The sequence below is a fragment of the Drosophila elegans genome, unplaced genomic scaffold (genome assembly GCF_018152505.1).
Source record: "Drosophila elegans isolate 14027-0461.03 unplaced genomic scaffold, ASM1815250v1 contig_476, whole genome shotgun sequence".
Classification (NCBI taxonomy): Eukaryota; Metazoa; Arthropoda; class Insecta; order Diptera; family Drosophilidae; genus Drosophila; species Drosophila elegans.
In genome coordinates, this window is record NW_024545863.1 from 779,764 (window position 1) to 807,739 (window position 27,976).

At 45.8% G+C, this 27,976-nt stretch overlaps 2 protein-coding genes across 9 annotated transcripts; both read right to left on the bottom strand.

Annotated features, from left to right (window-relative positions):
• Window positions 1–19: 19 nt before the first annotated feature.
• On the bottom strand, window positions 20–22,823 carry LOC108148652 (papilin). Of its 7 annotated transcripts, XM_017275778.2 has the most exons (18): window positions 22,425–22,821; window positions 12,233–12,293; window positions 11,989–12,167; window positions 10,785–11,813; window positions 10,308–10,611; window positions 6,633–10,251; window positions 6,071–6,250; window positions 5,596–5,766; window positions 4,414–5,489; window positions 3,863–4,046; window positions 3,609–3,803; window positions 3,374–3,544; window positions 2,581–3,146; window positions 2,367–2,517; window positions 1,358–1,774; window positions 1,089–1,247; window positions 746–862; window positions 20–684 (listed from the first exon to the last, which is right to left on the bottom strand). In XM_017275778.2, exons 1-18 carry the CDS (start codon window positions 22,445–22,447, stop codon window positions 515–517), a joined length of 8,772 nt encoding a protein of 2,923 aa, XP_017131267.1. In that variant the 5' UTR covers window positions 22,448–22,821; the 3' UTR covers window positions 20–514. The 7 variants fall into 7 exon arrangements, with proteins under 7 accessions (XP_017131267.1, XP_017131268.1, XP_017131270.1 ...); XM_017275779.2 differs by lacking the exon at window positions 5,596–5,766 and having other exon boundaries at window positions 22,425–22,822; XM_017275781.2 differs by lacking the exon at window positions 1,358–1,774 and having other exon boundaries at window positions 22,425–22,822.
• Window positions 22,824–25,044: 2,221 nt separating this feature from the next.
• LOC108148989 (translation initiation factor IF-2, mitochondrial) lies at window positions 25,045–27,616 on the bottom strand. Of its 2 annotated transcripts, none has more exons than XM_017276330.2 (5): window positions 27,392–27,616; window positions 27,130–27,250; window positions 26,504–27,072; window positions 26,022–26,441; window positions 25,045–25,961 (listed from the first exon to the last, which is right to left on the bottom strand). In XM_017276330.2, exons 1-5 carry the CDS (start codon window positions 27,536–27,538, stop codon window positions 25,128–25,130), a joined length of 2,091 nt encoding a protein of 696 aa, XP_017131819.1. In that variant the 5' UTR covers window positions 27,539–27,616; the 3' UTR covers window positions 25,045–25,127. The 2 variants fall into 2 exon arrangements, with proteins under 2 accessions (XP_017131819.1, XP_041565474.1); XM_041709540.1 differs by having other exon boundaries at window positions 27,130–27,239; window positions 27,392–27,472.
• Between the last annotated feature and the right edge of the window lie 360 nt (window positions 27,617–27,976).

The following is a 27,976-nucleotide window of genomic DNA, read 5'->3' on the forward strand; positions in this document are numbered from 1 at the left end:
GTGGATCATCCCCCGAAAATCTTGTATTATACATATGCACTCTTTATTATGTAGTTTTAATTTATTTACAATTATTTGTTTTTAGGCTTAAATGCTTTACTCGTTGCACAGAAATGTAGTTGTCGTAGAAACTAAAAAGTAGAATACAAATTCGTTTTAGCCGCTTTTTTACCTCGATTGAATTTAATGTTACTCGTAATCAAGAATAAATAGGAACACAAACATAAAAAACACTAATACTATTTGCTTTTGTTCTGGAAGAGAGTAAATACTACTACATTAGACGTTCGGTCGTTCGTTCTTGATCTTTAGGCTATGGTTATATGGCTAGGCAACGGTTGGCTTTTTGGTCTCTCTGCTTTTGAATAGAATCATAGAATAGAATATCCTTCGAGAATGTCGATCCAATTATTCTTGTGTGCTGGTTTCGGTTCTTCGTTGAAACTTTAAACTCAATTCAATGCGAAAATTAAACAAAAATACTCTGCTCTCTGTGTCCACGATGTGTGTGGATTTATACCGCATTGGGATGAAGGGGCCTGCCTGCCTGGCCCGCCAACGTGCAGGATCGGCAGCAGAACTTGATGTAGTACGAGTTTTTGGAACAGTATCTACCCTGGACGATCAGCTTGCAGTTGGCAAAGTACGGACTGTCTACGCACTCCGGCGAAACGGGTACAACAGCTGCATACAAGATCACTTTTATTAATATCAAAAAACCTAAAAAAACCATATAGTTACTTACACTGAATTGAAACCTTTGCTTCTCCGTCGGCGTAGGTGTATGCATTGCTGGCCCTGCAGGCATACTTGCCCGTGTCCTCAATGGTCACATTGTGCAGTACCAGGCGATGTGGCTGGGCTGTAAATAATAAAGATAAGACATACGTATTTAGTAAAATAAAAATGTATTTTGTATTCGTTCAAAAGTAGACAGAAGTTTTTCGACCCTTATAGTTTACATATTCTTGAACAAGATAAATAACCAAGCCAATCTAGTCATGACCGTATAAAGTAGAGATTGTAGATCAAAACAATTGCATGTTTATATGTTATTTATATACTTTTAAAAGAGAGGCACTACTCACATGTAATTTGAACGCGCTCATTGTTGTAGAGAGGCAGGAAGTCCTTGGTCCAAGTCACATTGGGTTCCGGATAGCCTTGCACGGAGCAGCTCATGGCAATGCTGGAGCCGGCTGTGTAGCTGTTCTTGGGGTCCAGTGCCAGCACAGCATGGACATTGACTGTGAATGAGATTAAGAACAAATTATTGCCTCCGCCATAAAGTGTAGCTCTCAACGAATAGTTCAATCACCATGCCAGGCCAGCCAAAACATGCAAATGCGCTACTTACCAACCGGTTCAGGCACATAGGCCGGTCGAGTGGGTCGGTAGGGATAGCTGGGTCGCTGGGTCACCGGACGGGTGGCCGGATCCAGCACATACTGCAGGTATGGGACTTCCTCGTTGGTCATAGCCCGGACTGGACCCACCGCCTTCAGGGTGACTCGCAGCGAAACGGGACGCCGCTGGTTGTACACCTCGCAAGTGTAAAGTCCAAGATCCGTTAACTGAACAGAGTTGAAGACCAGCGAGAAATCGCGGGCCATGCGGTTGTTCTGAAGGCCAAACATTTTCCCGTTGCGCCACCAGCTGACGTGCGGAGCCGGAAAGCCTCCGGCCGGACAGCGAATCACGGCCGGACGGTTCAGCTGCACGATCTGCGTAACATTCTTTTCACCATAAACGTATGCGGGCAGGTTTACGCCCTCTACGATCACCAAGTTGCAGGGAAAGGATTACAAAAAGCAAGCAGCATGCGCACAGAGTGCAATACAAAGCAGTTAGTTAAATATCCAGCACCAAATAGAGTACACGAATTTAAACTCCGGCACAGTCGGTCTTCCGACTATTGAGCATTCGTCAATAAACTTTTATTTACCCATGAACTGGGTATTTGAACTTCTGTCATATGACATGTTCCACTTATCAATCATTTTTATCAGAACAGTTGGGAATATTTGTGATTATGATTTAATCATTCTATGATAATTTATAGATTTAAAGTATGGACTTTGGTGTATTTATGGCACACCAGAATTAATTTTTTGGGGAAATTGGTCGGACTGTTTAATCAAACACAAGAAAACTTAAAAAAAAGAGTGATTTTTTTTTACCATCTTAATGGTTTGAAAAGGGGAAGAACAAAGTACTGCATTCACAAAAAAAAAAAATTGAGAGCTAAACAAGGACGTAAAACTCTTTCAAAGAATAGGAAAATCTCATGATAAACATGCTAAATTCATGCCATTTAGTAACGAAGCGGGAACAAACACCAATTAAAAAATATTTTTTAAACGCACCTGTAACCTGTAGACCAACTTCTCGTCGCACCGGATCTCCCAGGCCATTGCTGGCCAAGCAGACGTAGGTGCCGTCGTCGGTTTGACGCACCTGGACAATGGTCAAATCACCGTTGGGAGTCAGGACATAGCGGCCCTTGTTCGTGTCGATCTATGAAGAAGGATTCGAAAAAAGGTGAGGATAAGGGTATGGAAACTCCTTCCATTGGCTTACCACCAAGTTCTTGAGCGACCATGTGATGTTCGGAGCCGGATTGCCGGTGGCGAAGCAACGCAGCACGGCAATGCCGCCAATGGCCGTCTGGACATCCAGCTCATGCGGTTGCTTGGGTTCCAGAGCAGCTTTCACATCGCCCGGATAGACGACTACGGGGGCCTGAGTTGTGGGCGGCAAGGTGGGACGAGCGGGAGCCACACAGAGCTGTCCGCAACCATCGCTGCAGCACTTGTTGTCGCCGAGGCAGTCGGCATCGGAGTAGCACTCGCGGGCACAGCCACTGGCATTGGCCGACAGAGCTGGACACTCGCCAGGTTTGTTTATGTCGCGGCAGACTGGGGCAAACTGGCGATCATCGGACCTAGCCACATCGACGGCGCATTGCTGGCCCTCGGGACAGTTGTAACCCTCGCAGGGATTCTCGCAAGTGCACTGTGTGCACTCCGGTTGAGATTGGGCAGCTCCACGACGAACGCCATACGGACAGCGGAGTTCCCGGCACTCGGCATCAAAGGTATCGCACGGACTACGTCCAATTCCATTGTCTAAATCGTTCGTTTCGGCTGAAAGAGGAGGATATTACCATTAAGTTGCGTTAACTATGACAGCGTGATCTTCCAGCCCAAGATACCCGTGCAGTCTTAAATCTAGTGAAAGTGCTCTAATCGCAAACTACATATGCTAAATCAAAGTTTCTACGAAAACAAGCGTTTTGGGTGCAAGGTGCATTCGTGGTTGGGTGGATTTGAGGTGCAGAGTGAGAGTGCTCTGTGTTGCAAAAGTGGCTTACGTCGGCATTGGTTCGTGCATGCCTCGAAGGATCGGAAGTTGTTCTGGTTGCCCGAGCAACCCGCGTAAATAAAGGACAAACAGTTTCCAATCTTATCGTCGTAGTACCAACGGCGCTCTTGCACCGCAGGTCCATTGCAGCGGCCCATCGCCAACGGCAGCAGGCAGACTTCTACTTACGCAAGGGAAGAACCAGTTAGCCCAGTGACTCTATACACACCCACCATATATGTTACCTTTAGCCGAGCCCACCGTCGGTTCGCGGCCGGCTATGCAAACTGTCTGACATTCGTACAAATCGTTGAAACGATTTCCGGTGCCATCGCATCCACCATAAGTAAACGGCTCGCAAGCCTGGCTCCGCTTGTTGAAGTAGTACCGGGTCTGCCAAACAGTGCAGGGACCCGACGTCACCGGCTCATTGCAAACGTCTGACACAGAAAATTATATCACCTGAAACAAGTACCCCGGCCCAGATGCCCAAACTTACCCACTCCCTTGAACTCTCCGCACTGCCGCTCGCATTGGTCGCGCGTCTCGAATCGGTTTCCATTGCCTCCGCATCCGGAGTAGGCGAAGGCCGTGCAGGCCATGTTCTCGCTGTCGTAGAACCACATGGTGGTGCTGTTGTCACATTCGCCCGCCTCTGGAGGCTGGGTGCACACGGAGTAGGTCTGCAGAGATAGAGAAATTTTAAATATTGTCGGTGCTTCCATGATTACCTTCTCCGTAACCGAATAGTTACGTTGCTCAATGTATTTTACTGGGAATAGATATTTTAATGAAAAATCCGTCCGTAACATAATAATTACGATTTCTATAAATATTAGTTATAGTCGATCTCACAACAGACCAGTTGTAGCCCACATTCATGGACATGTCAATGAATGTGATCCCAACACTTTTGTGTGTCGTATGAGCGTTCGTCAAAGGGTCAACAGAGCTCTTTTCTATGCCAGCAACTGCTTTACACCACATATGCTTAGTCAATTATGTCGTTGATTATGTAAAAATCGCTGACCTTTGTACTAATATTCTTACCGGTGCTGGTGGTTGAGGTTCGGGTTCCACTGCGTTTTCACCGCGGCAGAAGCTGAGGCACTCCCTCTCCGAAATGAAGTTGTTGCGGTTGCCGCGGCATCCGGTGAACTCAAACTCGTGGCATCCGCCGCTGCGCTCATCGAAGTACCAGCGTTGGGAGGAGTAACTGCATCGTCCTCGGACCGGTGGCATAGCACAGGTGGTCTGGGCATCATTGCATTCGCTCTGGCACTCCTCTTCGGTGGCATAGCTGTTGGCATTACCGCCGCATCCCGTGTAGACGAACTCGTCGCAGAGTCCCTCTTGACTGTTGTAGAACCAGCGGGTTTCGTTTTCATAACAGTTGCCCGGCTCGGAGGGCAAGAAGCACTTGGACGTGTCGGGACGAGATTCCTCCACAGGTTCCTCCGGTTCCACGGGTTCGGGATCCGGTTCTCCAAAGCGAACGTCTACATTGGGAGAGCAGCGAGCAGAGCAATCGTCCTCGGATTCAAAGCGGTTATCGTTGCCGCCGCAGCCGCCATAGTAGAACGATTGGCAAATACCCGCCGTGGCATTGTAGTTCCACTTGATAACCCATTCATCGCATTCGCCCGGCGCAGCAGGCTGATTGCACTGACTAACAGTTTCTGGTTGAGGAGCCGGAGCAGGAGCAGGAGCAGGAGTAGGGGCTGGACGTTCTTGTCTAGTGCAGCGCTGCTGACAATCCGTCTCCGATTCGAAACGATTGCCATTGCCGCCACAACCGCCGTAGTAGAACTGGCGACAAGCACCGTACTTGCGATCAAAGTGCCACTTGATGATCCATTCAGAGCATTCGCCAGGAGCTGCCTCCTCGTCGCAAATGTCCCGTCTGCTAGGAGCCGGCGGTGGAACCGGGGTGGTGGTGGTGGTTGGTTCGGGCTTGCGTTCGCAGCGGGCCAAACAGGACTCCTCGGTGGGGAAGCGGTTCTCATTGCCACCGCAGCCGCCGTAGTAGAACTGGCGACAGGCCTGATCCTTGGTATCGTAGTACCAACTAGCCTCGTAGTTGGCACACTCTCCCACCTCGGCAGGTATCTCACAGATGTCCTTGGCTAAATGGGGGGGTAGAGTGTCAGTTAGGCAAGGTGTTTTTGGGGGGACAAAAGAGACAAACACATAGAAAGCAGCCGCCTGGGGCAGACAACATTTAAAGCTTACCAACTTGCCGGGGGCAGTGGTCCTCGCAGGACTCCTGGCTGGGGAAGTTGTTCTTGTTGCCACCACAACCCGTGTAGTAGAAGGGCACACAGCGCTTCTCGCTATCGGAGTAGTGCCACTTGGCCAGCTTTTCACTGCAATCACCGGTTTGCTTAGGAAGAGCACAGTGGTCTGGGTCGGTGGTGGTGGTGGTGGTGGTGGGAAGGTATCGGTGGGTGCAGGAGGAGGATCGGTTGCGGGTGCAGATTCAGAAAGTCGGCATAGCAAATAACAAGCAATCATGCGCATTCAACAAAAGAAGTAACCAAGCATTGTTTTTTTGGGAAAAGGAAAGTGGGGGAAAAAGATACCGTTAACCAGGATAAGCAGAGAGGTTCAAGCTTAAAAATACTTATAGATCCAAGCAAAACATTGCATACAATTAAACCCATTAACCCAAACAAGCCACCGCAATATACTAAATCTGATCTCAAACCTTTAAGCACGCCCGGTTGGCGGCAGTTGTAGTTGCAGGCGTGTTCCGTTGGATAGTTGTTCTTGTTGCCCTTGCAACCTCCATAGGTGAAGGGTCGGCAGATGTCGGTCTGATTGTCGTAGTACCAACGCTCAAAGTTTCCGGCACACGGTCCACTCTCCACAGGCTGTTCGCAGGTTGCTACAATGGGAAAATGTAAGGAATAATTAATATATAATATATCCATTATGTTTCGTCGAGGTTACCCCCTTGATAACCTAATGGGCAAGACTAAAAAAAGACTGTTTTCCAGAAGGTTCTAACACCGCGTCTATTAACTACAGATGCTGATAATAAAGGTTATCAAGGTAGTCATACAATTGAAAGTTCGATCTCAGTTTTGAAAAAGCAATCAACATTGACCTTGTTACCATCAAGTGGAAGATTGAATTGATTTGAGAAGCCAATCCGTTGAGTTTTGGTCCTATCAAGTATTGCGAAGGTTAGACTAGATTTGATCTTTTCGTACCCACAAGATGTAAGGTCTTAAAACAATCTCAATCTCTTGAAACGGTTTACTTACGAAGATGCGCACTGGCAGTGCAAGTTCCCTGGCACTGTTCCAAGCTATCAAAGCGGTTGGTGGTGCCGAAGCATCCACCGTACTGGAACTCCTCGCAGCGGTTGCGGTCAGCATCGAAGTACCACTTCTTTTTGTAGCCCGTGCAGGGACCGGTGGCCTTGGGCAGCAGACAGACATTCTGTCCGGTGTAATCCTGGCAGCTCTCCTTGCACTCGGCCTCGCTCCCGAATCGGTTGTCGTTGCCTCCGCAGCCACCATACCAGAACCGAGCGCATGCGCCGTATGTGGTATCGAAGAAGTACTTGACGCTGTAGCTGCTGCAGTTGCCCGTCTCCTTCGGCAGATTGCAGGCCTTTTGCACTGGCTCCTGGACATGCTCGCATCCGCCAAACTTCTCGTCCGTCGCCTTGCTAACTCCGTCGGGACAGCAGCCGAACTTGCTCTCCACGCAGGTGCATCCCTCGCCGTTGGGTCCCTTGGCCGGAGTCTTTTCGTCGTCGCAACACTTGAACTCCGTCTGGGTGCAATGGCATCCGTGGTGGTGGGGTCCCTTGGCAATGGTGAGCCCATCGGGACAGCATCCGAATTGGGTCGTCTCGCAGGGGCAGCCCTCGAACTTGGGTCCCTTGGCGGGGGTGATCTTGTCCGTACAACAGCCATGCTCGGTCGTCTCGCAAGCACATCCCTTTTGGTTGTAACCCTGAGCGGGTGACTTGTTGTCCGGACAGCAACCGAAGGGCGTATAGTGGCACTCGCAGCCCTCGAAGTTGGGTCCACGGGCGGCCAATATATTGTCAGGGCAGCAGCCGAAGGCGGTGTCCACACAGCAACCCTCGTTGTTGGGTCCATGGGCCGGGGTCTCCGAATCCGGGCAACAGCCAAAGCGTTCGCGGGTGCAGGCTGAGCAGCCCTTGCCGTCAGGACCACTGGCAGCAGTTCGTCCATCTGGACAGCAACCGTGGTCGGATTGGGCGCATCCCTTGGCGACCTGTTGTTCCTCACCACAGCCCTCGAAGTTCTCGCCCTTGGCGGGCGTTTGGGCATCGGGACAACATCCGAAATCGGAAGAGGAGCAGGACTTCTTGGAGGTCTCTGGCTCAAGTGTCGTTGAATCCTCCCCTGATCCCTCCAGCTCAGTAGTTGACTCTGGTTGCGACTCCTCAGTGGTAGTAGTAGGCGGCACAGTGGTTGTTTCGGGACATCCCTCATCGTCCTCACCACTGGCAGCGGTAAACTTATCGGGGCAGCAGCCGAAGAGCGTCTCAGCACACTGGGACTTGGGACAACCCTTGTGGTCTTTGCCCTTAGCCGGAGACACTCCGTCCAGACAACAACCGTACTTTGTATCGCCACAGGTCTTGACAATGGGACAGCCCTCGTCGAAGGGCCCCGTGGGAGTGGACTTACCATCGGGACAGCAACCGTACTCAGTCTTAGCGCAGGTACTCTTTTTAAGCTTACACTTACGAGGCTTGCCTTTTCCAACCTCAGACGCAAAGGAGTATGGAGTACTGGACTCCTCTTCGTCTTTGTCACTGCTGCTGCTCCAGATATCGCTGGTAGTGCTGTCGATATCTGTAGACTGTGTGCTTTCCGTGGATCCCTCAGATGTGCTGTCGGTCGATCCTTCGCTGGTACTCTCCTCAGTTGGCCCACTCTCTGTGGTGTCACTAGTTCCAGCACTTTCAGTGGACTCAGTGGAATCTGTAGGGGAAGCCTCAGTAGAGGAAACATCTGTTGACGAACCATCTGTGGATGAACCATCTGTGGAGGAGCCATCTGTGGAGGCAGAGGACTCGGTTGCTTCTGTAGAACCAGAAACATCAGTGGAAGATGAGATGTCTGTGGCGGTAGAATCTGATGAATCATCACTTGTGGAACTGGATTGACCGTCGACTGTTGTGCCATCAGTGGTTGAACCCTCACTGGCGCTAGCGTCAGTGCTTTCGGTTGATCCTGAGGAATCAGTGGCGCTATCTGTAGAGCCTTCCGAGGAGCTTTCAGTGCTTCCGGTCGTTGATCCATCTGTGGAACTGTCAGTGGAACCATCAACAGTGGTACCATCTGTGGTTGATCCATCGCTTGATAGTCCAGTGGATTCGGGAGCCAATGAATTAGCAGTGGAAGAAGAATCGAAGCTATCTGCTGATGTAGATTCGGTTGAAGAACCACTGGTAGAGGAAGCTTCAGTAGTTGAGGAAACATCCAACGTTGAGGATTCAGTGGTATCAGTTGAGGACTCTGGAGTACTTTCGGTTGTATCTTCCGATGTACTTTCGGTAGTATCTTCCGAAGTGGATTCTGTAGAAGCTGAAGAGTCTGTTGAGTCGGACGTGGCACTAGAAGTACTGTCCGTGGAACTGTCCGTTGAGCTAGAAACTTCGTTGGTGGTTCCATCTGTATTGTCACTAGAAGATGATGGCGAAGATTCACTAATATCAGATGATTTGTCCGTAGAGGCCGTAAATCCCTCAGAAGTAGAGTCTGTCGCATCAGTAGATCCTGAAGCATCTGTAGAGCTTGAAGCATCAGTTGAGCTTGATGCATCAGTTGACTTCGAAGCCTCAGTTGATCCAGAAGTGTCAGTAGAGCTTGTAGCATCTGTAGAGCTTGAAACATCAGTTGAGGATGCTTCCGTTGAGCTTGAGGGATCAGTGGAACCACTAGATAGGTCCGTGGTGTCGCTTGAATCGGACACTGAAGTTGGAGCTTCAGAGGTCGCATCGCTGGAAATGCTGGAGCTAGAGTCGCTGGGACTGGAGTCACTGGAGCTGGAATCGGCAGTCGTCGAGCTGGCCATATCGGTGGAAGGCTCAGAAGTGTCTTCATCATCACCACTTCCTTCTGTAGAAATGCCGCTGTCTGTGGTTGAATCGGACTCATCTCCGGATCCCTCAACTGTGGTACCAGTCGAATCAGATGAATCGAAGGGTGTCGGGCTGTCACTTTGCATTAGCTCTTCATCCTCAGGTGAGGATTCCGTTGTCGATTTGTCTTCGAAGTCGATAATATCGGCGTTCTTATCAGCCTCCGGTAAGCTATCACCGACCAGCTCAATACCATCCTCATCACACTCCTCCTCGTCATCCTCGATGGGTTTATCGGTGCTAGTCAGAGGCAATATCTCGTCTTCAGTGCAGGCTTCTGGATTACACTTCTCGGATAAAGATTCTACCTTTGCTTCGTCGCAGTTTAATGCCTTTGTTCCATTGGATAAGCACAGGACTTCGCGAACACGTTCACCTCCACCGCAAGGTTTGCTGCACTTGCCCCAAGGCCCAGTGAACCATTCGCCGGGGCATTGGTTCTCCTCGCCCTCGCACTCCTGTTCAGCTTCTGGTTTCGTTGCCTTGTCGCATTTGGAATCATCGCTAGCCGGAGTCACCGTCTTGCCATCGAACTCCCCGCAGATGACAATGCGAGATTTAACACCCTTTCCACATGGAGCAGAGCACTTGCTCCATTCCGAGGAGAACCATTGAGCCTGGCACTTGGGCGATTCACATGGTCGGGATAAAGTAGGCACCTCTGGCTCGCAGAACTCCTTGGGATACACCTTACCTTCCTTGTTACCGCAAATGGCCGTACGTGTCTCGGTGTTCTGGCCACAAGCAGTGCACTGCAGAACAATTACTTTTAGTGTGTGAAGGCATGATAAGTAAGGACAATACTTACACCACTCCATTGAGAGATAATCCAATCAACACCCTCACAAGGCGTCAGCAGGCAAGTTTTTTCCACCTCTGGCTTCTCCTCTACGCAATCTTCATCGGGCAGGACTCGCTTGCGTCCATTCTCCTTGATGAAACAGGTCACCTTACGCGTCTGCTTGCCCTCGCCACAGAGCTTGTCACATGGCGTCCAAGGTCCCAGATGGTACTTGGGACAGTTCTTGACATCGCGATTGCATTCCTGTTTGGTGGCCGGCTTGTTGCCCACCTCCTTTAGGCAAACTGCATCTTCTTCAACTGTACGCTCTCTGAAAAAGGTAACACAGATTGCATTTTATCCTATTTGCATGAACTTGGTAACTAAAGAATTTTTTTTTTTTATTTTTGCGAGATATGAACAGAATTGAAAAGTATTTAGGGGATTAGAATTCTTGACTATCTTACCAAACAGTAATTTTTAGGCTTAAGAAGTTTGACTTACCCTGAAGAGGAGATGCGCTCGCAAGTGATGTTTCTGTTCTGGAAGCCATCGGATCCGCAGCCCTTGGAGCACTTGGACCACTCTCCCTCCTGCCAGTGGGGGGCACAGGGCTCCGTGCCGCAGGCTTGTTCCTCGGCTGGCTTGGACTTCTCATCGCACAGAGAGGGGTTGACTTCGGCCAGGGTGATGCGGTTATTGCAGGTCACCACGCGACTCTGGGTTCCACCGCCGCACTGGGCACTGCAGGCACTGAACTGGTGGTGTGTCCACGTGTGCGTATCCTGTTGCGAGTGACTGAGGGACTCCGGGATGCTGTACTCGTAGTCCAGGCTGATGTTTCGCTCCTGCACCAACATCACGATGAAGATGCTCTCCGAGATGGGCCCGCTGCTGGTCAGCTGGTCGGGGGCCGCGAAACCCATGGGCTTGCGTTGATAGTTCCACCACGAGTTGGCAAAGAAGATGGGGCGCGGGAAGTCGATGCGCCAGTCACCGTTCAGGTAGTAGTGTCCACTGTGATTGCGGCAGGCCAGGTAATTGCTCGATGGCACTGTCTCCTCAATGCGGATATTGGTGGCACCCTCTGGCAGGAGCAGCAGGTCGTTGTAGCCGGAGGCCAAGTCCTTCGTGGCAATGGTGTTGCGAATGGTCTTGCAGGTGCTGCCATCGCCACCGCACTTGCGGCACTTGTCCTCCTTGGCATCGCTGCCCAGCATCATGTCACAGCCCACGGGCATGCACTCGCCATTCACGCAGACATCGAGGGTCTTGTCATTGCAACGCGTTCCGTCCACCACCTTCTCCCGTTGGCGATAGTAGAACCGCTCGCCCTTGGGCATGCAGTTCAGCTCGCACGGATTGGGCGCATTTGTGTAGGGCACCCACTCGTAGAAGACGCCATCGAACCTCTGGCTGTCGAAGCGGGAACACTGCTGCGACCTGAAGTCGGGGTCCTCCTCCGGACAGTCTTGGGTGTTGCAGGAGAAGTAGCGACGACTGCCGCCACTGCAAACTGCTTCGCCATAGTCACTGGGGGTTAAAAACGAAAGGTCACATATTTGAATTTAACATTAGGAAAACATATAAGAAAATGTCTTAAGTATATTTGGTAGCATCTTTTGAGGCTTTTTGTATGCTCTATATTATTAAATTGAATGAAATTTCAACGATCTTTCGATGGTCGAAGGGGGTTACATATACTCACTCTCTGCGCAGACACTCTCTTGTCTGGTAGGACACTCCTCCGCCGCAGGTTCGTGAACAGTCCGAGGGTGAGCTCCAGGGGGTCCACTCGTTGGGATCGTCGCCCTCGCCATCGGGCGTGACAGAGCTCTCCGGCAAGTACATGTTGGCGCCATATTGTCTTTTTTGTCTTAGCCCAGGCTGGAAAGGATTTAGTCGATATTAGGCCATAGGATACACCCTCTCCCCCCTGTGGGCATACTTACAAATCTGCTCTGGGAATCGTGGATGCCGGCCAGAACAATGAATGCTACCAAGGCAGTTGAGCTGCAAAAAGGGAAAGCGGAGAGGGGAAATTAAATTAAACGCCAAACCGCCCAGTCATAATCTCGCCCAACTAGGCCATTCATTAAAATCATGGGACCGAAGTCACGTGTTGACTTGTTGCACACTGTATGGTATATTTGTTGACTCTGCTTGTGGACACACGAGTGCTCAGACTCATTAGAGACGCTCAACAGGCTGGGAGTGAAAGGTGGTGGTGGTGGTGGTGGTGGAGGTGGAGGGACCAACTTCGACTGGGTCTTTTGAGAAAGTCCAGCGAAGGGGCACAAACACAAACTTTTGTGGGGCTTCGCGGCGACAACATGATGAACTTGTTTATGCTCGCCGGCCAAAGCAAGCAAACATTGAACTTGTTTTTGCGGGTAAATGCATTTGCTAAGGGGATAAGTAAGAGGGAAGGGCACAAAAAGAATGAGACTTGGTCAAGTAAAATTTGCAATCTCTTCGGTAACAATTTTTTTTTTTTATTATGCGCCGCGTGCGCATGGACCATAAATATGCGATGCCACATAAACAAGACATAATTTAGCAGGGCTTCCTGCCGATTTGCCAAAACGAAAGAAGGGCAGTACCAAGCAAATAATAAGTACCGAAGTCAGAGGAGAATATACGATTATGCCGCAGACAATTCGACGCCGCCGAATTCCTGCGACTGCTGGTACGACTTCTTAACTTTTCCAAGGAGTAAAAAGGACGAGGACGGGGATAAGAGTTGCGTGAATATGTCAAAGGCGTTCAATGTTGCATCCCCTTTTGTTGGGGGCTTGCCAATTTAATTTCTGACGCTGCATGCGGGGAGCCTCTCGGTTTGTTCCGCTTGGACGCCTTCGACTGATGTCCTTTTCGGTACTTTTTCGTCCTTTTGCGTCCTTACTTGCCGCAGCAGGCGTGCTGCTTATGACAGCCAAGGAGGAACGGGGCGGGCGCCATAATTTTTATACTTCTGTGTTGGCATTTTAATGCAATTTCGGGCGCATTTCCCTTTTGAAACCAATGCCAGGACACCTATTGCTTTGGCAAGGACAACGGCAGCCGACAACCGACAACGGCACACATTTCACAGTCCATTGAGCGCTGGCAGGTCAAAGGGCAGGAGGCGGTGGCGCCAGTCATTGCGTCATGCAAACAGGATACGAACCAACTCCATTAATTGGGCAGTTTCAGTTCCAAGGAAACCGCTGAGGCTGCAAAAAACCTTCTTGATTTCGATTTCATATGCGACTGCTGCTGATTACGCAAAATCTTCGGAATCGGACCCAGACCTGGGAACCCCTCCGAATATATGTGGATATGTGGGTGTTGTGGCACACAACATTGTTATTGCCACATGCGGTGGCGGATGTCACGTGACACTAGCACAAACAGTTGGCGCAATCGTCAAATAAGTTACACACATGTGTCAGGGGAACCTCCGCCACAGAAATGTCAAACAAAACATACAGAGGAAATGCTAAATTCGGCGGAAGCTTTACAATAATAAACAGTACCAGCTAATGTCATGCCCCAATCCCACAATCCCAATCCCAATCCCAATCCCTGACCCCATTTGGAGGCCAGGATTTAGTTGGCTGGCAGGCGAGATCAAAGCTGAACCTCTAAAGGGGCCAATTATTGCCTTTCTGGCCAGAAATAGTCCCACAATAGCCGCCCATTGTTCATTGTGCGCCGCATTACAGAGGCATTTGCAGTGCCACTGCAACTTACGAGCTCTCAAAGCGGTGATAATATTTTAAGGGGCAATCACTGCATAGATGCTGTGAGAGTGTGCAGTGAAATGCTCCCTTTTGGCTCCACAATTGCAGCCATTATCAGTCAACTTGAACAACTGCCGCCTGGATGGATGCAAATCCAGGCCACAGATATAGGAATACACACTCTCTCCAGACAAAGTAGCTAAAAGATATTTACTCCGCATCCATGCCAGAGATATTCACGATCGTGTAATTGCTTTCAAATGCCTTCCACGCAACAAGTGCATTCTGGGGTAGAATAGCAAATGCACATGGAAAAATGTACAATAGGTATTTATAAATAAACAATATACACTAACATAATGTGAAGTTTTCCAACAACTTTTCTCTTTTAGTCTAGTTTATTTAAATGACAAAAGAGTTTGGAAATTTATTTCTGAAGATACTAGAATCTTCAAATTACAGCCATTGGAACCGATCAAGTTACATTTTAATTTATTGAAAAACTTATAAGTTAACACAAATAAATTTTAGAACAGTAATACTGCCAAAACGAAAACGTGTTTGATATTAAAAATTTTCCGTTTAGGTTAGTTTTTTTTGATGGCAACAAAGTCTAGAAATACATACAATATTTAATTTTATTCTTTTTAATTATTCGCTGAAATAGATAATTACATTTCAGTTTTTTTTGTTATCCAGGCCCTTCGATACCGTTTTTAAACAGCATTTGTTCTATATTTTGAAACAGTGTTGGTACTACAAACGAATAAGATAATTTTCTCTGTGTAAATTGTTGCAATGACCATCGTAAATTAAGCGCCTGGTAATGAACCGATACAATAATATTATCAGCGGCACTTACTACACAAGTGCGTGCACTTAGCCGCCAACCTCAAGACCGAAAACAAATTATGGCTTATTTAATGCCAAACAAAAAGGAATCTCAAACTAACGAAAAGAAATACATAGTGAGATGAAATCCAAACAATTTCCGCAGAAACACAAATAAATTCTAAACAGATTTCACACCTGACGTTAGATTTGTTTACATGACTCATCCGCGAGGTCGATTTACAAGAATCCCCCCATTTTAATTCCACCCACTTGTAGAAAGGAGTGATTCTTCGCGACTTGCTTTCCCATGCCAATTGATCAAGGCAAAAGTTGCTCATCAAGCCAATCGAATGGCGGGGCATGCAACATTGGAGCTGCATATCCACGAGGATGGATGCCACAGCTGCCTTTTGGAGCACAGCTCCCGCAACGGAGCCCTTTGATGAAGATGGAATGCCCATGGCCCCCAGTTCGCCAGCTGCAACCGTTTGACTTCTGCTGGCCCCTTTCGTTTTTTTGTGTTGATTGTAAAGAACGAACGGAATTTCTGTTGCAAGCAAGCCAACTGATTTAATTGCAGCAAACTAAAAGTGCCGATAAATGCACTCCTCCTTACACAAAAAGAAAATTCGAAATTCAAAACAAACAAAATGAATAAACAATATTTCTTTAATTTTATTTACCCAACAGAAGAATAAAAGCCAGGCCAAAGGGATGTCAGTATTTAGCACTATCTAACACATTTAACAATAGGAAATACCAAATTTCAGATATAATACCTATTATACCATGCGACCTTACCCATAGAGAAGAATTCAACGCAATTTGATATTCGCAAAACGTTAAAGCCATATATTTGTGATATAACTCATTGATTAAAGATACAAGCACGTCAATATATAGTTATATCTAAAATATTGACTAATAGGAAATAGGAAATGCCAAAAATACTATATGTTATACCAAACGCCATAAGAAAGGTTTTTTTTTTAATAAATTAAAATATCTGGTAATTGTTCAAAGGGGAACAGTTCTTTTCGTTCTTATTCCTGTTCATTCAGATAAGTATCATCAAAAAAATTCAAGTTAGGTAAATGGAGCGTCAGTAAATATCAACTTTTAAAATATTTATTAACAATCAATTAATAACAAATTCCAGAAATAGTACCATTTAATCTGAATAAGTTAATCTATTTGATTTCAAAGCCGAAACAAAGTAGAACTATGCTTAATTTTGGACCACCCTGTTACTATAACAAAAGAACAAATGGTTTAACGCATTTAATGCTCCAAAAAGTCACATTTTTATTTCTTTTTTCTGAGTGCAATTATCTGCTGCAGATCAATCTAGGCAGTAAGTCCTAATCAGCCTCGTTACTGCGTTCTATTTGGCCGCAAAATACCAGGCAGCAATTATCCACAGATGCAGCTCATTAGTCGGAAGGATACGGATACGTGAAAATGTGGAAATGTGTGACACCCGTTTGTTCAAATACAATTACATAGTCATACAATTATCGCAAGACAAACGCAGACTAATGCAAAACGCCAAATTGTGGGTGAGGTGCGGCCAGGTAAATGTTCAAGTGTTCATGTTGCCATGATGCTGGATACTAGATTCCAAAGCTCTGATGTTGATGATGATGATGATGATGATGATGGGGATGATGACTCTATGAGGAATCGGGCTGGTAGGGTGGTGGTGGTGGAACGACGACGACGACATTTGTTGCAACGGAAGTAAATGTTTGCATTGTTGAAATTTTAATTGCATTTGCATAAAGCAATGCACACAGAGAGAGTCCCATTTTACCGTAGCTCCAATGGCAAATTCATGCTGCTGCTGCCATTTTGACTGGCAGCCAAACACTTGCGCACTTTGGCCGAGCAATTATCAATTTCGAAATTAATTTAACTTAATTGAGTAGTGAAAATAATAAACATACGACTTTGCCCCCAAGTGTTTACGAAATGCAGACGCATGGCATGGCTTGGCACTAGCAATGCTGGGAGATTATGCAACATTCTACTGCCTCTGACTGCAATGTTTAGTTGCAGTTGTGCTTTTGGGGCTAAGAGGCACAACAAAGTTTGCTTTAATGCCTAATGAAATATTTGCCACGCTTTTGGGGCAAATGAGCAGAGCAAATGAGCAAACAGAATGCACATTAAAGACACAGTGTTTGAAAGGGAAAAAGAGTTTCACTCTGCGTTTGCACTCCGCCAACTTACTGACCCATAAATTTCACTCACTGTCAACGGCGGCAGCTAAATGTTCGACTTGTAAACAAATTTTTATGGCCCCATGTTGGGCTTGGTGTTTGCAGCAAGAAGAAACATCAGCCACAAGTGCATCAACAGTGCACTGTGCAGCTAATTAGAGACATCATAATGCCTCTGTCGCGACTGCGACTTCCCATCCTCAAAGACCCCCTACCCACACTCACACAAACATTGGCAATTTTCTATTTGCTCAACTCATTCGGTTCGAGATTGCAACAAGCTGCTTGACTTCACTTATGGCTAATAGCACTCAAAATGGGGGAAAATGGGCCTGGAAACATCCACTTTTGCACCCTTTCGAACTTTGCACCCTTTCAGCGGTGGATTATTAATCAGGTATCTGTGTAAGCATTTTAGCGGCAACTATTGATACAAAAAAGATGGGGAAATCACAGGATGCCAAATTAACTGGCATATTTCTGCACTTAATTACTGTTCTTGAGGCATACAAAAACACGGAAAAGTAAATAAACCATTCGAAAGAAAAATTATTTTGGCTATTGCTTCCTTTTATAGAAATTGAGTTATGCTTGTTCATAATTTGTGCTCTGCCCACTCAGCATACGTAATTAAATTCCTCATTACTTATGCTAAATAGAAATGTCTAACTTAATTTCAACAACCTGTTCTCGGAACAAACATCTCTGATGTTCAAATCTAAAATAAACAATGAGCAACTCCCATGCTTGACGCACACAAATTTCAGTTATTTATAATAGCCTTCAAATGAAATGGTAACCCGGGCAATTGGGTTAAATGCTATCATGTCAGCAAGTACCTGGCGGATAAAATGTGGATCAGACATTGATTTATAGCGCAATTACGGGGAACGTTCAATTGTTTTACTTGTCAGTTTTAATGGTAGTGAGAGTATGGCTTCGTAACATTTTGCAGATTCCTGCTGTCAGCTTGAGGTACGTACTATACACCGGCCATCGGAAGTCGAAAAAGGGCTACGTCCCTGACCCTCGAAGGGCTATCAATTTGGACTGCTCTCGGTTCATTTGCTGTCATCAAGATGCGCGTCACGTTCCCAAGAACACCCCGGCAAACCGATCGTCGCCTGTCGTCCGCCAAAACATTTTTATGGGTTTTATTTTTTCTTGCTCTTTTTTGGTTTTGTCTGGCGGCGAATATTTCACTTGTTGCTGTCGCCCTTTACTTGTTGAGCAAAGGGGTATGTTGTATTCATTGAAAAGTATGCAACATGTAAGCGTTGCTGACTCTGTAATGTATATATATCCTTTAACAGGATCAATCCATGTCCGTCAAAGAAATAGAAATTTTAACTTATAGAGATTTGGAATTTAAGCACAAGTTTATTTGAAACTCTGTCATGCCCCAATAAGCCAATAATTGGTTGGTATTTGTGAACTTGGCTAATATCAATCGAAAGCCCAAAAATTTTCAAAATAAAACCAGTATTTTGGAAGTTATTAGGAAAGTTTTAATTATGACGTCACTGCATAGTTGAAGGTTCATATATTTAAGAGAGCAGAAGGGAGCGAAATAACTCTTTAGTCGTAGTGCTGACCCTGCAGGTGGCGCTACCTAAAACCCAATTATTTGTTGGGTCCGTATTTATATTATTTTAAGCTGGTTCTCTTAGTAATGGGTATCTAAAAGTGGACTATAGGGTTTTTTTTGTTTGTTTTTTTCGCTCTCGGTGGCTCCCCGTTTCAGACACAACTTTTTAGGCATATTTTACTGCATGTGACGCATCGTTTGCCTTTGCCTCCTTGTTGGATCTGCAGAATTTTTGGATATTTTTGCAGTCATGCCATGGCTGCTCTTCGTTTTTTTTTTTTTTTTCGGTTTCTGTATTTTGTATCTTGTTCGGCCTCTGCAATTTTAGCGGCGGCATATTTTGGGGCATCCTTTTTATCTTCCGCGTTTGCAGGGTGCGACGACCCCGTCTGCGGCTGATCGAACCGATTGTGTGAGCGTTAATATCTGTGAGTTTTAGTTTTATGAAGCATAAAACGAACAGAGATATTTTCATCTCACACATTTGATTTGGCTCTGGACTATGAGCATAATTAAACGCCGCCCAGTCGGCAGTCTTTTGCTAATTAAGCATAGGACATTAAGTCATGGGAAACAGAACCGATCTGCTGTCGCGAAACCATTAAGCATGCCATTGGGGGTCCATGGGGTCCATGGATCAACAGCACATGTGGCAAACGCAGCGTGCAACATTGCCGCCATGAACTTGGGAGGCAATTGAGGCATGCAATGCGCTGATCCGCAGGATTGTTGCAACTGCAGAAACAACAAGGAGGGGCGTCTGTCCAAACGGCACTGAGCATAATTTGCTGCTCATTTGCCGCATCATTCGATATTCTCGAGAAATCCATCCCCAACGCACATGTCGTTTCCGGGCGGCTCTTTGCCCCATGCCACAAAAGTACAGAACTGAATTTACAGAATCCGCACACTCTCAGCCATCAGCCACTTCGCTAGATCAACATTTGAATTTCTGATTTATTTATAGCCATTAAGGATCAATTATGTAATTCGAGTGTTTACACTCGACTCGTGTGTGCATGATTTTAGTTAGTTTCTTAGATTCAAGGCAACTGTATCATTTCGAAAGCATAAATTTTGGAAATTCACTGTTTATAGTGCCCGCGGCTCGCACAGATCCCACTCAATAAACAATTTTGGCCCAGCAACTTTGTGCGTTGTTATTCTTGGTGCATCCATTTTCCTGCCGGTCTGAATTTAGTGCTTTCCGCAGAATATTATACTTAAAACATAACAAACAGAGAAGTTCAAGTGTGGGTAACATATATCAGCATAGGTAAAATCTAATATTTAGATTAGGGATTTTCATTGAATCAACACAAGACCAAACATCCTAATTTCGAGGAAAGACGAATGAGATGCTTAAATTACAGATTACAGATGCAGATGCTTAAATACAGAGTAAAGCTCTGTAGACGATCTTCAATTCTCCAGCCAAATCTCCGTCAACTGAAGTCAAGTTCAAAGACGTCACGAGTCACAAATTTTGGCTTAATGTAATGTATATTTTGGCCACTTAATGACCACACACAGACGGCCCATCTGTTGAGATACTGCCTACAAGATACCCGCTTACTGATTTACCGAGTGCGTTAAAACGTTTAGTTTGTGCCATTAAACTTCAGACATAATGTTGGCTATATCTTTCTTGAGGCTGAGTGTTGACCCGTTCGAGGCTGTTATTTTGGGCCAGACAAACCGATCAGATCCCCTACACACACAGAAAAAAATCTATATTTCGTACCTATTAAGTCTTATAAAATGTTTAAATAGGGAGGAAAAGCTAAAACTAGCATTTATTAATGTACGTTTTACACTTTTCAACGATAAAAAATTTATATTTTAAATTGTTTTTTTTTTTCGTGCAGAAATGCCGCTTTCAAGATGAATTTCAAGCGATTTTCATTCTTGAGCAATTGTCGAATTCTCAAGAACAGCCGAAAAAAATCATTGGGAAATTTTGCTAAGAAAAACTATGATTTCCTGCTAATACTGATTAGTCCGCCAGATACTAGGCACATATGTCCCCAAAGTAATGCCAGCATGGGTCATCTGTTGGCCACATTTTTATAGATTTTCCCTGCCTCCCGTTGACATAGAGAGATTTTCGCTTTCAAGTGGCTAACGCACAATTTTCGCGAAAAACTTTAAAAAACTTGACGAATGGATGCGCTAACTGCCAGTTGGCCAGTTTGCCAGACGAGGAACGAGTTTCTGGCCTTTTTTATGTGTCGACTGTGTCGGGTCGGACTTTATGACTTTGGCCAAAAATAAAACGCACGCAACGCTTTTGTGGTCAACGGGCAGCAAGAAAGAACAGCCTCGGCTGGAGATTATGGCCAAGATATGTCCAGCATGTGCGTGAGATTCTCCGGACTCATAGCTGCCGTCAACTTTGAACCGGTCGAAGGTATTTGCTGCATAGGAAAAAATATTTTAGTTTATTTATGTCAATAAATCTTATTTTCCATAATTCCTGCTATGTTTCCCTGTTATGATTCACTTATTTATACCAACGTTTTATAACCATTCAATTGGTTGCTTAAAATATATATATATTATTTTTTTTTTTTTATATATATTCAATTATATCAATGATAAGATAAGAAATTTGTCTCTTCATGAAGAAATTTCGTATAAATTTATTTATCTGGGTTATTTCTTTAATATATTGAAATAGAGAAAGAAAGCGAGAAATTAACATATTTAATATAAATTTTAACGTATTCAATGATTTGTAAAAATGAAATTGATAACTGAACTTATTTTTTTCTGTGTGGCCTGTCCAGGCTTCTCACTTCATTTTCTCTACCTTTCTTTTGGGGGTAAAAGGGCACTTCAAAGCGCACGCACTTCACCTCCGCTGGGCAAACGCAACTCTTTGGGATAAATATTTACATTTCGATTTGAAAATTTGATTTGGTTTCTTTTCTTATTATTTTTTTTGGGAATCGCACACACATTTGGGGAGCCAACAAAAAGACCTGTCGATGAGTTGCAGGTGAGGTAATGGCACAATTACTGGGGCAGTGGGTGGATCTGGTTGTTTGAAGTAATCGCTGCTGCCGGAAATTGAGATGTTAAAAGGGAAATCGATGGGGCCAATCAACAATTATGCTTAAAATTAGGCATACAGAAAATTGGCTAAATAATACGGAGTATTTTCTGCACCATTATATCCCCATTAACTGATTAAATGTTGTTTATTAAATTCCACAAAAAGGGATACCCACTTATAATAACCATAACTTTTCATGAAACTTTCCAGCTTAATTGCTAATGGAAACATTTTTGCACAGCACAGGACAAGAGAGGTCCGCCCGCACATACACAAACACAAACATATTAGACGGGGCTTTGGCAATGCTTTGAAAATGCTTTGAAAAATGTTGCAATTTTCATTAACAAACTTCAATTAAGTTGGCAATGTAATTTGGCATGCAAACAAAATGCTGGCCAGGATAATGGCAGTAGAGCGGCGCAGTGTCAACATGGAGGACACCGCCTGTTGCGCGGTGAGCACGTAGCCAGGATATGTCTGCATCTGCTATACACCCACATCCGCACATGTGAAAGGACATTCGAAAGGAGCAGTAGCAGGAGGAGAAACCCGTGTCAAGTGTTTGCCCATGTAGTTCAAACGGAATTAAAATCCCAATTGACACAGTAATTTGCTAGCAACACAAAGGGAATCAATTTCAACGATTGCACTGCTGGGGCCACACCAGTCAGTCGCGTTCTGAAGGATACAGATACATGTTTGTCGGATGCTTACCACAGCCGCCTCGATAAATCCATTTTGCGGCTCCTTGCTGAGTCCTCTCACTCTCACTCCTCGCGGCTTGGCACTCGTAAATCTCGAATTTATATATATATATATGTATTTTTGGTGTATCGCGTCCCTGCTTTTGAGTGGCTAACACTTGAGTTTTAATTATCTGCGGCACACTTGTCCACAAGTCCACTTGTCCACTTGTCACTTCCAATTTTCAGTATACAGTATTCGGCACTTTGCGCCTGCGCATTGCCGCAGGATATTATATATAGATCCGTTCGCGCTGCGATACCAACTATCTTCGAACTTCAACTGCTCGCCGAAAGTATCTCGATCCGGCACACATCCGCAGGGTTAGACGGCACGCCAGCAACTGATCGAGTCGGGCGCGTGCGATCGCTCTAATTCTGTGCCACACTGGAGCAAAAAACCAAAGGCAGCAGAAGCAGCAGCAGCAGCAGCAGCAGTGGCAAAACGATATCGTAGCCACATATGCGAGTGTATAGCTTTGGCTCTATAGCGATAGCGCTTCCGCCCCTTCTAATCTCGCGTTCCGAATTGAATGGCTCTACAGATTCTGCAGTGGCTACTGTATAGCTGAATAGGGCTCCTCCAGTAAAGTAAATTAAAGTAAAGTAAAGAATATTTATATATAAGACTGCCAAGTTTATGGTCGCTTGATCCAGGGATCCTTTGCCAACCGGCCCCCACTAGAGACTAAAGTCGACTGCGGTCTTTTCGCAAGCTCTTCTGCTGCACTGCAACTGGTTCCAGCCGGCAACTCTCACTGATCTTTATGCGTTGCACGTGTGTGAAGAGCCATGCCATGTATCGCCATGCGATACAATCCGCTGTTGGGAAGTGATTTACTGGCCCTGCCCTCCACATTGTAGCCAAGAAGATACTCGCTGTACGCTGTCAAGATCAACTGGCGGTACTAATGAGCCGCCCAAACACACAAACCAACACATGGCGCGATCGGATCCTTTTTAGTGTGTAGCGATCCTGTCATAATCCCATCCCCATCCAAATGCATCTCAATTTCACTCTAATTGCTGGCCAGCACATGTGCAATATGTGTTTACTTTGATTTCTCGCCCGTTTCACATACAAATTTAGGCATCCGTTTTATTTTTATTGTGGGATAATTATAATTGCAGTCTGGCATTGCTCGGCCGTCATTGCTGCAGCATATCAGTTGGCTTTCAGCGATCGATTTCACGAAATTTGAAGAGTTCCATTCATGAAACTCGCCCATTCAGTAAAAGTCAGAGTCTGAACGATAATTTCCGCATTCCATAATTGGGTGTTTTCACCAGAAGGTTCACCAGGCCAAAAAAAAAAAACATATATTAAAATTAATAATATCATAGCATAGCTTTGAAATGTCGAAAACCACATCCGTTTCTTGAACCGACTTTATCAACTCGACCACACTTCAAAAATTCGCAGGAGCATATCATTTTATATACTAAATACTAAATAAATAAATCAACTATTTTAAAATCCAGGCTGGGTTTGAACCTCTAAAAAGCCGCAAACTCAAGGAATTTTGACTAAAACAATGCGCTTAAAAAATAAAAAACCTTCATGTTAGGAAAAGTTCTTAAGTTTCCTTAAACTTGGAGTAAACATGGTCTCAAGGATGAGCCTTCCAAATATATTTACATAAATTTTTCGTAAATATATATGGGTAGAAACTAAGCAATTTTGTCAAAGGTTTTTGCCTTTTTTTTCTTAGAGTATAAATGCTGTAAAAAAGATATTGAAGCTTATTGGACATAGTAATCTGATATTTATACGGAATAAAAATATAAAACAAATTTTTTTTAAATAGCTATTGGTTCTCCTGTCGAAAACGTCACTTTACTGGTTCGCAAATATCTGCTGAAAATTATAAGACCCCCTGCGAGAATATTAAAAGTTAAAAACCTTGGATAGCAACACAAACTAAAACTAAGCTATGCATTATCGACATTATGTTTGGGAATTTTTTAAAAATATTACTGCCAGCACACTGATAACGCGGTATATATTTTAAAACTCGAATAAGCGGTTATATAAGACTGATGTAATATTCTATTTTTACACTCCGGCTTATCAGTACTTGACCAGGGAAAGTCGCCCTCCAGTTAGCTAATAAGTCGCAGAAATAAATTATCCACTTTTCAAGGCGAGCTAGTGATTAGCGAAATATGGAACGCACTTGGTATTATAGAAATTTGCAAACATAAGTAAATGCTTCTATTCATGAATGTTGAACCAATCTCAAATAGGCTTCTCCGGCGCCGGAAGCCTGCTATCATCTCAAGTATTCGAATTCGATATGAGGCTACGGACACTGCCATGGTTTGGGTTTGGGTTTGGGTTTCGGTTTGGGTTTGGGTGAACTCCAATTAGCAAGGCGATGACCCATTTTAAGCTGCTTCCGTCTCTCAGACAGGGGCGCTTCTCTAGCTGTCGCTCTCGTTGCTAGATGCTAGCTGCTATATGCTAGCCCTGCTAGATGCTAGCGTTCCTTATCGCCGCCCAGTTCCGCTGACTGCTGCTGTATATCAGTGTATCCTAAACGCTAAGCATGTGGGTGAAGGGTGGTAACAACAGGAAGTCGGATAGTGGCTTGTTTTATATAAACAGTATATAATAGAAAACTAAAGATTACAATGGGCGATAACAGGGCGTATTTAGTGGCTCGTAGAGAAACTAGAAACCTGGATCCCAGTCCGTTTGCTGGGCCTCCATGTTCGTGGTGTAGCACTGCAGTATGTCGCCGGCTTGTGGCAGCACCTTAGTGTCTTTGAAGCGTAATCCGCACTCCACATCCTTCTTAATGGTGTCCACCTCGTTTTTCAGGTGCCTCATCGACTCCAGGGCCCCATTGTAGATTACTTCGCCATCCCGCAGCAGGCGGAACTTCTGGGCCTTCTTGAGCACTCCCTTGGTACAACGACAACCGGCCACGGGCACCTCCTTGCGGCCCTCGTTGATGAGGAAATTCTGCAGCACATTGGCCTCGCCCAGCACCTCCTCCACCTCCACTGGGGGCAATTTGCTGCTCAGCTGCTCCTTGAGGTCGTCAATCAGCCGATAGATGATGTTATAGCTCCGTATATTCACTTCTTTGGCGGCCTTCAGCTGAGGTGTCTCCACGGCAAAGGCATAGATAATGGCGTCGAAGGCCTTGGCCAACTCCAGATCCCCTTCGGTTACATTTCCCACGCCATAGTGCACAATGTCCAGGCGGCAGCTCTCGTTGCTGTTGTACGTCTCCAGCACATCCAGTATGGCCTCCACAGAGCCATGTACATCGCCCTTGATGATCACACTGACCCTTGGCTTGCCCTCGTTGTCGTCCACCTGCTTGATCCGCTGGCCACCTCGCATGCGAAAGCGACCGGCCAGTCGACGGGCCTCACGCTCCGCCCGGTACTTGGCCTGATGCTCCTCCTCCTTCTTGCGGATCTCGTCGCTGCTGGACTCGATCTTCTCCTTCTGTGCCTCGTGTTCGCGGTATTTCAGCACGGCATGGGCTTTTTTCTAAATATAAGAGAGGTTTGGTTATTTTCAAGGTATAGGTTATTGCCAAACTAAAACCACCTCTGTTTCCACCTCGAGAATGAGATCCCCAGCAAGTGGCAATTCCCGCCAGCCCAGAATCTCCACTGGTGTGCCCGGCGGAGCTTCACTTAAGGGCTGACCATTGTGATCAAAGAGACCACGCACTTTGGCATGAGCCAGTCCGCTTAGCAACACGGAACCCTTACGCAGAGTGCCCCGCGAAACGATGGCCGTGGAGAGCTTGCCGCGACGTGGATCTGTCTTGGACTCCACCACTATGCCCTCCACCAGGCCAGTGGGATCTGATTTGAGGCCCATAAGAGTGGCTTGTGTGCTGACAGCCTCGGCCAGGAGTTGCAGGTTAGTGCCCTTGAGGGCAGAGATGGGTATCACCTGGACATCGCCACCGTGCTCCTCGAGAGCAAGTCCCATTTGGGCCAGCTCTCGTTTGCTTTTTTCCTGAAAAATCAAGGGGTTAAAATTACTTGTAGGATATATACCCTTTAAAACTCCAAACTTACAATATTAGCCTCGGGCTTATCGATCTTATTGAGGGCTACAATGATGGGCACTTGCGTTTCCTTGGCCAGCTGGATGACCTCGCGGGTTTGCGCCATAACGCCATCTTCGGCGGCCACCACCAGCACAATGATGTCCGTGGCCACAGCTCCGCGTGCCCTCATTGCACTGAAGGCAGCATGGCCGGGTGTGTCCAGGAAGGTAACCCTTTCTCCGTTCTCCAATGTGACAGTGAAGGCACCTATGTGCTGGGTAATCCCACCAGCTTCACCGGCGGCCACATCAGCTCCCCTCAGGGAATCCAGCAGCGTGGTCTTGCCATGATCCACATGACCCATTACAGTGACCACGGGCGGGCGTGGTTGCAGAAGCTCTGGAGGAGCGGGTGGTCGGGGTGCCACATCGCGATCCTTTTGATCATCTTCGCTGGGAACTTCTGGGGTGGCCACCACTCGTGTTTTGGCACCCAGTTTCTTGGCTATTTCTTGGATGATTTTCAAGTCAGCCAGCTTAAAAGCGGGTTCAATGTTGTCGGCACCCTTGACATACAACATGGCCTCCTGGATGTCGTCTAAAGGATAGAAGATCATTAATTAAAGATCAATAAGAGATTATAAGAAGCACTTACTCAGTGGCCTTTCCAGTTCCTTGGCCAATTGGGCCACGGTCATGTGTCGCCAGACATCGGAGGCACCTCCACCCGCTGTTTGCGCCTTTTTCGGCGAGTACTCTATAATTCTGGGGGATTTCTAAAACAATTAGTGAGTGTGTCCTCTGAAATCCGAGTGGATTTTTGTATCTTCAACGTTAACAGTTTGAAATGAATTGGGTTTTTGAATCTGTAGCATTCACAGTTTGAGACTGATTGGTTCGGTGGCTGCAAAACCTACCTTCTCTTCTGCTGTTTTCCGGCGTTTCAATCGCGCGGCGTTGACATGGAATCCTCGTTGAGCTTCTGCAGGCTGATTCCAATGTGTGACTGCTCGGCTGGAGTGGAGGCAATTGGTCAGTCGACTTAAATTAATGATTCGCAACATTTTCGACACTATTTATCCAATTTGTAATTGATTTTAATTTAAGAGTCGCGTAACTACTGCTGCTGACTTCTACCAGGGATGGACAGTCCAATCAGCTGATCACCAGCGTTGCCATACAATTGAATAGTGGCAGCCTAGGTGGCGTGCTGGTGCTTATGTAGAATGTCGAGTATAAGCTTTACAGAATTTATGAAATAGGTGAAATATTCGTCAGTCATAATGAACAAAGGAGTCTTTCGGAATCATTCAAATTTTAGTCTTGAAAGTTTCGTGAAAATAAAATGGGCTCTAAACTTTAATGTTAAAACAGTTTGGTTCAGTAAGAAAAATACGGTCCCAGAAACACATCATTTTTAAGCAGAGACCGCAAATTAATATTTGCCTTAATATAGTTATTAATTTAGTATTTGGAACAAGTCAAAATTATTGGTTTGTTTT

Bases quoted from the DNA above. Each gene is read 5' to 3' on its own strand.
- LOC108148652 (XM_017275778.2), bottom strand. From the start codon at position 22,447: ATGGATTTATCGAGGCGGCTGTG. The intron at 3,147-3,373 runs GTAAGCCACTTT...CTCCTCTTTCAG, and splicing joins ATGCACGAACCAATGCCGAC to CCGAAACGAACGATTTAGAC. The intron at 1,248-1,357 runs GTAAGTAGCGCA...TCTCATTCACAG, and splicing joins CTATGTGCCTGAACCGGTTG to TCAATGTCCATGCTGTGCTG.
- LOC108148989 (XM_017276330.2), bottom strand. From the start codon at position 27,538: ATGTTGCGAATCATTAATTTAAGTCGACTGACCAATTGCCTCCACTCC. The intron at 27,073-27,129 runs GTAAGTGCTTCT...TCTATCCTTTAG, and splicing joins GGAACTGGAAAGGCCACTGA to ACGACATCCAGGAGGCCATG. The intron at 26,442-26,503 runs GTAAGTTTGGAG...TTGATTTTTCAG, and splicing joins ATAAGCCCGAGGCTAATATT to GAAAAAAGCAAACGAGAGCT.